At 37.8% G+C, this 11624-nt stretch overlaps 3 protein-coding genes across 4 annotated transcripts; 2 read left to right on the top strand and 1 right to left on the bottom strand.

The window, feature by feature from the left end:
- LOC143208584 (histone H4) lies at positions 1-438 on the bottom strand. Its single transcript, XM_076423063.1, has one exon. The coding sequence runs from the start codon at positions 399-401 to the stop codon at positions 90-92; it is 312 nt and encodes a 103-aa protein (XP_076279178.1). The 5' UTR covers positions 402-438; the 3' UTR covers positions 1-89.
- Positions 439-2005: 1567 nt separating this feature from the next.
- LOC143208579 (histone H3) lies at positions 2006-2543 on the top strand. Its single transcript, XM_076423057.1, has one exon. The coding sequence runs from the start codon at positions 2073-2075 to the stop codon at positions 2481-2483; it is 411 nt and encodes a 136-aa protein (XP_076279172.1). The 5' UTR covers positions 2006-2072; the 3' UTR covers positions 2484-2543.
- A 1509-nt stretch (positions 2544-4052) lies between these two features.
- On the top strand, positions 4053-9936 carry LOC143208575 (uncharacterized). 2 transcript variants are annotated; one of them, XM_076423052.1, is made up of 4 exons: positions 4054-4594; positions 7976-8593; positions 8684-8850; positions 9243-9935. In XM_076423052.1, exons 2-4 carry the CDS (start codon positions 8059-8061, stop codon positions 9249-9251), a joined length of 711 nt encoding a protein of 236 aa, XP_076279167.1. In that variant the 5' UTR covers positions 4054-4594; positions 7976-8058; the 3' UTR covers positions 9252-9935. The 2 variants fall into 2 exon arrangements, with proteins under 2 accessions (XP_076279168.1, XP_076279167.1); XM_076423053.1 differs by having other exon boundaries at positions 4053-8593; positions 8687-8850; positions 9243-9936.
- The last annotated feature ends 1688 nt before the right edge of the window (positions 9937-11624 follow it).

The raw sequence follows: 11624 nt of genomic DNA, 5'->3' as shown, positions 1-11624 counted from the left end.
ACTATTGATATTCCACGTTTGAATATTTGGTGGCCCTGAGAAGGGCCTTTTGTTCATATGATGATGCTGATGATGACGATGATGGGTTTTTAACCGCCGAAACCGTAGAGGGTTCTTCCTTGACGCTTCAGGGCATACACGACGTCCATTGCCGTCACAGTCTTCCTCTTAGCGTGCTCGGTATAAGTAACAGCATCACGGATCACGTTCTCAAGGAAAACCTTAAGAACACCGCGAGTTTCTTCGTAGATCAAACCAGAAATACGTTTGACACCGCCACGACGAGCCAGACGACGGATGGCAGGCTTGGTGATACCCTGGATGTTATCACGCAAAACCTTTCTATGACGCTTTGCTCCTCCCTTTCCCAATCCCTTTCCTCCCTTTCCACGGCCAGTCATCTTGATCAATAGATATGTCTAACAACGTTGAAGGCAAGAATCAGACTGAATGATGAAACCCCAAAAAATGTGCTTATATACGCGCTACGAGTACCTATCCCCACCATGCCCGCAGCATCCAATCAGAGGCCTTGCAGCTGCCGTCCTCCACCACGCCTTCACTCAACCAATCAGAGAGTAGTCTGGCCCACCAGAAACTTCTATACATGTGAGAACAATTTTCAAGCTGCCAGCATCTTACAGCTGTCTTTGATTGTTGTCAGATTTGATTTTGACAGTGAGATTGGGACTGAGACTGATTAGTTTCAACGGTTATTGACTGATTAACACTTGGTTTACGGAGCTCTAGAAATACCTATTTCACGTTATTTTATGAACATAACAAGTATGTGTCTATTCAAATTTTTGGCCATTTTCCAATAGTATATATACCCATAGAAATAAATTTGGTAACTAATTCCTCAGGGGAGCATCTTTACAATCTTAATAATTGCAAAATAAGAATATTAGAACCCGTCACATTCCGACGGGTCCCGTAAACCTGGTGTTAATGATTATTAGGCTGCGGATGTCTATTGTAATTTTCAATTTCTGCAGACGAATTTTTAGAAAGTGGAATAAGATGAAATCTTATTTTTAGTTTCTGCATATATCTGAAATAAATGAAAATTGTACTAAATTCTGTCGAATATTAAAATCTGGTATTTTTTTTGAAAATTTTCTAGATCCATAAATGCATAAAGATCCGCAGTCTAATGATTACAGTTACTATGATTCCATTAAATAATCGATTACAGAAATCGATATACATAGAAAAACTCATTATACTGCCCAAATCTTATCCATACCTCGCATAATTACTAGACTGCGAATTTTTATGCATTTATGAAAATATTGACTGGATGAAATATAAAATGGTAAGAGATTCGAAAAATCTAAGTGAGAGAATTATGATGTTTTCAATATAAAAAATCTATTAAAGCATGAAATTAATTTTTATTTAACTCCTACTGCCTACAATCGTTGCAAAACGTTTTTATCTTACATAAAGATTCGCAGTTCGGAAATATTCTAGGTCGGAAGAAATGTTTAATTTTCGAGTTAAACTAGCTCAGAGTGCAAACGGTTAAATTGGATTTTTCGTTTCCCGTTGGCGTATTTAGTATGGTCGTTTGTTCCATACTTTCGTGGAAGCATACTTGTGAAGGAGGGGAAGTTGATTTATTGTTTTACCTGGTTTTCCCTTGCGTTGGGTTCACTACCTGAGAAGAGATCCTCTTTACCTCTATAAAACTTATAGAAGGGGAGATTAGTAGCGGCATAACGGGTTTTTTTACCTGTTTCGATGTTATATGTATAGGGGAAAATTTCAGAAATCTACATATAGACATAAGGGGGGAGAAGGGTTGAATGCCGAAAGACCGAAAAAGTATGCTCACTGCACTACGAGATGATCACCCATCCCTACCGTGCTCGCAACATCCAATCGGAGGCCTCGCATCTGCCGTCCCCCACCCCACCATAACGCAACCAATCAGGCAGCCAGAAGCTGCTATATAAGGCCGATTTTCAGGATGCTCTAACATACTTATTTTGAACAACGGTGTACACGCTTCGCTGTTCGTCTCAGAATTCTCTTTGAATCTTCCACGTACGTTGCTGAAGTGAAGAATGGCTCGTACCAAGCAGACCGCTCGTAAATCGACTGGTGGAAAGGCTCCACGTAAGCAGTTGGCCACCAAGGCAGCTCGTAAGAGTGCCCCGGCTACCGGAGGAGTGAAGAAGCCCCATCGCTACAGGCCTGGAACCGTCGCTCTTCGTGAAATCCGTAGATACCAGAAGAGCACCGAACTTCTCATCAGGAAGTTGCCTTTCCAACGCCTGGTTCGTGAAATCGCCCAGGACTTCAAGACCGATCTGCGATTCCAGAGCTCGGCTGTAATGGCCCTGCAGGAAGCTAGCGAAGCTTACTTGGTTGGTCTGTTCGAAGACACCAACCTTTGTGCCATCCACGCCAAGAGAGTAACAATCATGCCCAAGGATATTCAATTGGCTAGACGTATTCGCGGTGAAAGAGCTTAAACTCACCAAGGTATCTACGGTTGTAGATCGTGGAACAAAAGACCGGCCCTTTTCAGGGCCCCAATTTTCTCAAACCAGAAACGCATTCCCAGTTAACTATATGAATAGCAATGTTTAGAAGAGACTCTAGTTTTTCACCTTCCAATTCCACATTCATGTACTTCAGAAATTTGCATACTTGCTTCAATCTTGAAAGACTGTAGCTACAAATACTAAAATCCTATATTTGTTCTCATAATTATAAAAGTTGTCTAAGTCAAAATGAAACTAAATGAGTTTATCAGTTGTTTCTCTCTCTCTCACATCACATTATTGTAAACTAATTAATTCAATGTACCGTCAGATAGTGCCTGTTATGTCAACAGTTATATTGAATTCATTTAGAGTTTATGTCCTTTTCCCTTGAATAGCTTGAAACAAGAAATATATAACTTAGACCACAACTAAATTGAAAAATAATTCGGAATGTGCAAAGGGTTAAATTCAAATTCAACTTTCACTCTCTCTCTCTTTCTCTCATTATATTTAAATCTAAATTCAAATTCAAGTCTCACCAACCCAATCTAAATCAAAATTCAATTAAGCATAGAAATTCTTTATTCGTATTTTACAAGGTCTACAGAATTTATGACTTTCGATATATTTTTGTATATGTATGTATTTACTCTGCATTTACCGTTACGGAAACATGGTTCAGGATAAGCCAGATGTTTGACCACCGTTCTTCTCCTCGCAAGGGTCGCATGTGTTCCGTTCAGTTCCGTTCCTTTATCCCCTATGCAGCTGTTCTAACTAGTCTCTCTCAGTCGAAGAAAATTCTTTCAGTATTACCAGGTATTACGTATTACATAGTCGAATTGTGAATGTCGATGCATACTGGTACTGTACATTGTAAATAATTTCCCATTATGTACACGCATGGCGTTTCTCACGGTACTTCCGACTACTTTAAACATTATTTGACACACGAACCATAGAATATATTACAGTTATCTACGTAAAGTATATAATTTATAGTCGCATATTTCCACTATACTCTTGATAATACGTAAAAATCAATTCAAAAGTAGAAGTATAGCTTATGCTGGATGCCTAGTATGTACCCGCAAACCCGATAAGTTTGCATAAGTTTCTCCATTGTATGGAAAGCACCTGGACCAAACGGTGATTGAATTAACTACGTAAACATATTTTCTTTCTATTTCGAGTGAAATAGATGGAAATAATTTCGTAGAAGGTGATTATTTATCAATTTTCATAACGACTGTAGTCTTGACACGACTGAGTAATCCGGTGAAGATGCGTTAACACAGTGCAATACGGATAGATAGCTCAAAAATATGATATCAACTGTGTACTACATGCTTATCGGCATATAATGAAGCAAGAAATTGTTCCGAGGAAAATGGGTATTAAAGAAAAGTTACTTTAGAATATTTTTGGTTGCAAGCGGTGCGGTAGGCTGACAAAATGCTTCGGTCTCTCTCCATGGTCCGCGCTACGCTAGGTTACCAACGTTTCTAAAAATCGTGTCGCCATCTCAACGGTTTTTTTTAATTTTTTTTAGACAGGTCTAACCTGTGGTTTGATCCTGGGGGTTATGTTTAAAAGTTACCTAAATAGTAGAGCGAAATTCTCTCTACCCCTTTAACATGATGTAATCAGTGTTTATCCAACTGATGGGTTGCGTTTAGCGCTAGCTGTCACGAATGTCGAATTACAAGAAAATTTTCAAAAAATTTGTAGAGTTTCTGAGCAAAAAATTTTTTGCTACATCAGAAATCGAGCGTCTCACGCCTTTAAAAATCCTCCAGACATTTTCGGGTCTTGTGGTGTTCATGGGAATCTTCCCTTCCCTCCCAACACCATTACAAGTCATCAGCAGGAATCCTTCTACCCTGGGCGGGTTTCCAGGTGCAGCCACGCTGCCACTGGAGGCAGTGGCAGTGGATGTTCCAGCAAGATCCGGGGTAGGTCCAAGGGAAAATGTATCCTTGGAGAGCAGGCCAACAATTCTCTCTTGAATAGTGCGGTATGACGTATCAGGTGGTTTGAGTGACCCTCCGGCTTATAACCTTTGACCAAGGCATGCAGAACTTTGTCGAGCATTGGTAAGTCAGATTTTATGTGTATTTCTAGAGTGGGATGGTGCATTGGTAATTTCAAAATTGTACGTTCAAAATGGTTGGTAAGTTGAAAATGAGCTGCGGTGTGCTTAAACTCACAAAACTCAAACTCAACAAATTTTTAATTTGCTCTCAAATTGGATTTCCTCCCAATTAGTACTGAGGCTGCTGTCAGAGCAGCCACCGCCTTTCTTCTCCTGTCCAGAACAGCAGGTCTCCATCTTAACCCGGCTACGCTTGAAAAAAAAGGCACTTAATAAGTTGTTTCGGGTCCATTTGGACTCATATCAACTTATTTAATGTTTACCTTAATTAATCTTGGGTTTTAGCGTCAAAGATGACTCCAAGGTATTTAACTGTTTGGCTCCAGTTTATTTCTTCATTGTTAATCTTCAGCAGTGGTAGTCCTTTCTTTAGATGTTTGTATTTTCTAGTGAAAAGAATGGCTTGCGTCTTAGAGCTATTCATCTTCATTTTCCAGTTAGTGAAAAATTTGGAGATATCGTCTAGATGTGTTTGCACGAGGTTAATCAACCTCAAGTGACTAAATGAAGCTCCTGATATAGCTGTATTGTCTGCGAATAGGGCTAGCGAGGTATCCTTGGATTGGGGGATATCGTTTATATAAATGAGAAAGAGTAGGGGAGCTAGTACGGAGCCTTGGGGAACACCGGCTTTGATAATTATTAAGTTGGATTTTTTGTCGCCAACTTGGACGAAGAATAATCTATTGGTCAGGAAGAAATGAATGAGCTTGATTAGTCTTGGGTGGAATTTTAATAGGATTAATTTTGCTATTAGACCATTATGCCACACTGAGTCGAACGCCTTGTTCAGATCAAGGAGGACCATTCCGGAGTAATGATTAGTGTTCATGTGGTATGCATGGAATTGGGCTGTGCGCACCAGTTGATGAATTGTAGAGTGCTTGCTACGGAATCCAAATTGTGAGTTTATTAGGATGTTATTATTTTCTATGTGGGAATACAGAATTTGGTATATGATTTTTTCAAAGAGTTTCCCCAGAATGGGCAAAAGGCTAATTGGTCTGTAGCTAGTAGGATGTTTATGGTTTTTGCCAGGTTTGGGAATTGGAATTACTTTAGCTATTTTCCAGTTTTTCGGGAAGTATGCCAACTGGATGCATGCACGGAAAATATAGTACAATTGGACGTAGGCTTTCCTAGGGGCCTCCTTTATCAAATTGGGGGAGAAACCATCATATCCGCACGCCTTCTTACGCTTCAGCCCTTTAGCCACTTCCCTGATGCTATCCGGTGAAATGGAGCTGACAATGTCTGCACTAGGGGTCGGGGAGAAATGCTCTTTATAGTGGAAATCTCTAACAGTGTTGTTAATAAAGACTTGAAGAGGTGATTTTGCTTTATACGCTTCCTCATAGACCCTGCTAAATTGGTCCGCTAGTAGTTGTGCCTTACTGGCTCCTGAATCGTGATAAGTCCCGGAGCTATCCATAAGGGGAGGAATGACGCTCGCTTTTTTAGTAAGCTTCCTGTATACCGGCCAGAAGGTGTGTGAGTTTTTGGCGTCTGCTACTTCATCTTGGATGTATTTGTAATTGAGGAACTTTACTCTGTCTCTTATGCATTTGTTTAGGTGTTTGTAATACTCTAATGAAATTAAGTTTGCAGTACGTTGCCATCTTTTCCTTGCTGTATTCCGGAGTCGGATGAGAAATTTGAGTTTTTCATCTGGCGATATGAATTTGTTCGGTGTGTTGACAAAAGATGTAGACTTGAAATAGCTGGATTTTAGGTGACGTTGGAGTTGAATTTGTGTTTGGTTGGGCAGGTGGGGTGTAGGAGTTGGTTTGGTTGGATGTGGGTCTTCCTCCTGAATGAATTCTTGGAAGATTTCATATCTATTGAAGGTGGGAATTTGAGGATTGATTTTTGTAGTATTGTTTTGAGGTATTGGGTTGGACATGATTTTTGTTGATTTAGAGTCGGAAAGGATGACTGGTTTTCCGTGGTTTTTTAGGTGGTATGGTTTCCCATCTTCTCTTGGGCTCTTTTTAGTGGACCAGGGTCCGAGTGAGGATTGGGGGTTTTCGGACCCCAGGATTAGGAGTGGAGAGCTTGAGGTTAATATTAAGCTGGGTGAGTGATTGTACACGATAGGAATAAATACACTATGCGGGTTCCTGTCCGAGGATTCGCGGATACGCGCGCGGAGGCGACACCGTGTGATTTACTAGGGTGGTCCAAAGCTATACCTGTGAAAATTTTTTATCGAGATACAAAGCACCGCACCCCCCAGAATTGTTCCTTTAGGTGAGAAAAAAATTTGTGCAAAGTTTGAGATCGATCGAAAAAAAGGATCACGTGCCTCAAAGCGACTGAAAATTTTGAAAATTGTGAAATTCACCTCAACTATGGAACATGGCACATCGTTGGATTTGCCTTTTTTCTGAATAGGAATATGGAAAAATTATATGACTTCCTTTAAATAATAATAACAATGACCTTGAAATTTCAAAAATATGATTTCCAAAAAATTTTTTTATTTTGCCATTATATTTACCTTATTGAACAATGCAAATTTCTCCTCTGACATTTTTTCGTACAATCACAAATAACAGAGATATTTAAACATTTCCATGTATTACATTTTATTTATACCTGTACTGAAACAAGACTTTAAGAAGCCTAAAGTGACAGTTTAGCTACATTGGCATTGAACAATAAACAAAATCAACTTGTACTTTGCATTACGAAGTACTTTTGTCAACTGTTAAGTAAAATTATTAAGTAAAACTATTTCTGCTACCACAATTTTTTGTCAACTGGCTTTGGTTTGCAAAATATGAGCTGCAAACGACTTTCGTAAGGCAGAAACCAGGTACAGTTCCGTACCTGGGTACCCTCGATGCCGTCCATTAACATAAAACGCTATAAAACATTTCACCGGGATTAGGACCCCTTAAATGAGGTTAGCGAGGGGCAGCGGACCCGTTTACAACTCTCCGTACTGAACACTGGACCCACGACGGTCAGGTACGAGGGACGTTTAGTACACGTGCGTCGTGCACCCTCCAGGACAATTTCCCGTTAGTCTACCCCTGTTTTCCTGACACAAGGGCGAGCCAATCAGAGACGCTACATCGCTTCGCGACACGAGGGGCACTCTCCAAGGTCCGCGCTCCTTCACGACTATTAGGCCCTTTCCGGACACAGACAAAATTGTATAAAATTCAATAAGTTTTTTGAAAATTTTCTTGTTCATATCCCTTAGCATATGCTAACTCAAACCATCAACACACTAATTCTAATTTCTTTCATGGTAGAAGGATAGGAAGCACATTGCTTCAGGAGCCCTCTTACACTTTTCATGTTCAAATTACAGGCTTGCCAGTCCCAAAAAACAAAAAAAAAAAAAAAGACCCAGACAAAATTGTATAAAAGCACCGAACAGTGCACAGAAGTCCAATGGAGAGTAGAAATCACGGAAAACTGTTCTTATTAGAACATGACGAAAGTCAAATTGTAGGCGCTAAGTTGCCATCGATAGGGCAAGTTTTAAGAGTTTTGTTTTACAATTTACGGAAAGTGAAATTGAACCTTCGATCTAGCTCATATCTTGTTGTGAAAGAAGTGGAAGTGTTGTGGGAGAAGGCAAAAATTCCATTCAGGCAAAGCCATCACAGCATCAAGAAATTGGAGTCCTTATACCAGAAGTGGAGGCTGTTACAAAAGAATTCTACACGACGATCGCAGCTACAAGATAACAAGGAACAACAGTTTCTTGATCAATTAGATGATCTTTTCGATATCGCACATGTTGATGCTTTAGAAATGATCACGATAGATGAAGATAAACAATTTCTTCTGAACCAAAGAAAAAAAGGACGACCAGGATCGATGATTGGAGGAGATCGAGTTCTTTACGCAAAAGAACAGAGACAAGCGCTTCGTCAAGCAAAAGAAGAAGCACGTCGAGTTAAAACGCAAGCAGCTATGCAAGGTACGTTTATCCAGAAATTATTTGTTTTAAAGTAAAATTGTCGAAATCTATTTCTCTATACTTATATTATTCACTTTTTTTTACAATCAGAAGAAACAATCAACTTTGCATCAATTGCTTCACCCGACGACGACGAAGAAAATCGGCAATGTACTGAGGATGAGGATGAGGATCCTGCGCTGGAGTCCAATGCGAGCGATTGCGATGCAACAGAACCTGGTCCGAGCAAACCTAAACGAAAACGCGGTTCAAAACAGGTTATTACGCTAAAGCTTATGTCAACACTTGATGCATGTAAAGTTAGTGACCGCGATGCTGCCCGTATAATGAGTGCTGCCCGAAATTGAGCAGGAAATTTTTATAGAATTCGGCAAAGAATAATCCTACGAATATTTTCTAGGAAAAATCACAAGACATGTTTTAGCTTGTTTACGAAAAGCTTAGTTAAAGTGATAAGAATTTTCGATTTGGCATTTTAACAAACGCATCACTTTGAATCAACAAAATACGATAAATAATAATTGTAAAAACCGCTAGGGAGCCAAAATAACTAGTACACACCTTGAACTATATGATCCATCGCAAATTATTCAATTTTTCGCTTTACAATAAATTCGCTTTTCACAAGTAAAAAGGATCCTATTCTCAGGTACTGTGAAACTCAACCCAAGGGAAATCTTCAAAAAAAAAAGAGTAACAATCATGCCCTGGGATGTTCAACTCGCAAGACGTATTCGCTGTGGAAGAGCTTAAATTCCCCGAGGTATCTACGGTTGTAGATAGTGGAACAAATATCGGCCCTTTTCAGGGCCCCAATTTTCTCAAACCAGAAACGCATTCCCAGTTAACTATATGAATAGCAATGTTTAGAAGAGACTCTAGTTTTTCACCTTCCAATTCCACATTCATGTACTTCAGAAATTTGCATACTTGCTTCAATCTTGAAAGACTGTAGCTACAAATACTAAAATCCTATATTTGTTCTCATAATTATAAAAGTTGTCTAAGTCAAAATGAAACTAAATGAGTTTATTAGTTGTTTCTCTCTCTCTCTCACATCACATTATTGTAAACTAATTAATTCAATGTACCGTCAGATAGTGCCTGTTATGTCAACAGTTATATTGAATTCATTTAGAGTTTATGTCCTTTTCCCTTGAATAGCTTGAAACAAGAAATATATAACTTAGACCACTTTCATAATTATGGGCGAATATTTAAATCTAATTTCAAATTCAACTTTCAATAAAGTTAACTTTCAATCTCCTTACATTTAAATCTAAATTCAAATTCAACTCTTTCAATCATTATATTTAACCCTTTGGCACTCCTTCGTCGAGTGCGACTCGATATCAGAGAAAGAAAAATGTAAATAAAACGGTTTCTTATATGTATTTGGTTCTTCCTTCATATTTATTTAATTGTCTTATTTTTTAGTATTGGTTTTATATTTTATGTTATTCATTTTGTTTAAAAATTTTGATATTTTACATTTGCTTTAATATAAGTTCCATACATATAAATTACAACAAAGTTTAAGAGAGCTATGTTTCATATAATTAGTAAACAAAATTGTTTAAAATAAATAGCAGTCGAGGAACTGTTCTTTGAAGTAAATGTAAGAATATAATTGTAAGAATTTTTATACCACCATGTGTGGATGACCGAGTGTTTCACTCATATGTTTAACTGTAATATATGATTTTATCGATTTGTTAAGGATGTTCTGGAGGTATATAAAAACGAAACTAAATTTTTGAAAATTTAATAAGATATAATTCTTACTAAATTAATGCAATTACCAAACTTTGGGTTCGATTCGCTGCATCGTTTAAGAATTATAGCAACTTAAATTTTGCACATTTTAACACGTCTTCTTATGGAGAATTCATAAAATTCCACTTCAAGCCCTATTTAAACCTTGAAAAAACGCAACTAGAAACTCCAGTTCTTTAATATATAGTAAAAATTATGTAAATTATTATTGCTGATTATGTAAGTATTATTGCTGAAAATATAATGATTCGAATTCAATACATTTATGGGTGTAAATCGTTTCTTAACAATAAGTTATGTTTATCTCAGAGTATTATAACAATTTAAAACGTGAGATATTTTATTTCGTGTTTCTGATTGTTAAAATAAAAATATTCTATTCTGGGGATCAAATCGTTGAAATAGAAATATTTTATTTTGAGGTTCGGATTGTTCAAATAGAATTATTTTATTTTTGAAATTGTATATCTTATTTAAAATACTATTTTCTTTAAACAAAATAAAATCCAAAATATTAAACAGTATTTGAAATATTTGTTTCGCCAAATAATGCCCACCTCTGATACATAATCAGCATTTACCGTTACGGAAACATGGTTCAGACCCAACGTTAGGGCAGTTGTTTGACCATCCTCTTCCCCTCGCAAGGGTCGCATGGTTTCGTTCCTTTATCCCCCATGCAGCTGTTCTAAATAGTCTCTCTCAGTCGAAGAAAATTCTTTTAGTATTACATAGTCGAATTGTGAATGTCGATGCATACTGGTACAGTACATAATTTCCCATTACACGCAAGGCTTTTTCACGGTACATCCGACTACTTTAAACATTATTTAACGAACCGTAGAATACTACAGGTATCTACAGAAAGTATATAATTTATAGTCGCATTATTCCACTATACTCTTGATAATATGTAAAAATCAATTCAAAAGTAGAAGTATAGTGTATGCTAGATGCGTAGTACCCGCAAACCCAATAAGTTCGCGTGAGTTTCTCTATTGTATGAAAAGCATCTGGACCAAACGGTGATCGAATTAACTACGTAAACCTATTTTCTTTCTGTTTCGAGTGAAATAGATGGAAATAATTTCGTAGAAAGTTATTATTTATCAATTTTCATAACGAAAAGTAGTCTTGACACGACTGAGTAATCCGGCGAAGATGCGTTAACACAGTGCAATACGGATAGATAGCTCGAAAATATGATATCAACTGTGTACTACATGCTTATCGGTATACAATGAAGCAAGAAATT

This window comes from Lasioglossum baleicum, chromosome 5 (assembly GCF_051020765.1).
Source record: "Lasioglossum baleicum chromosome 5, iyLasBale1, whole genome shotgun sequence".
NCBI lineage: Eukaryota > Metazoa > Arthropoda > Insecta > Hymenoptera > Halictidae > Lasioglossum > Lasioglossum baleicum.
This window is presented reverse-complemented; position numbering and strand designations above follow the sequence as displayed.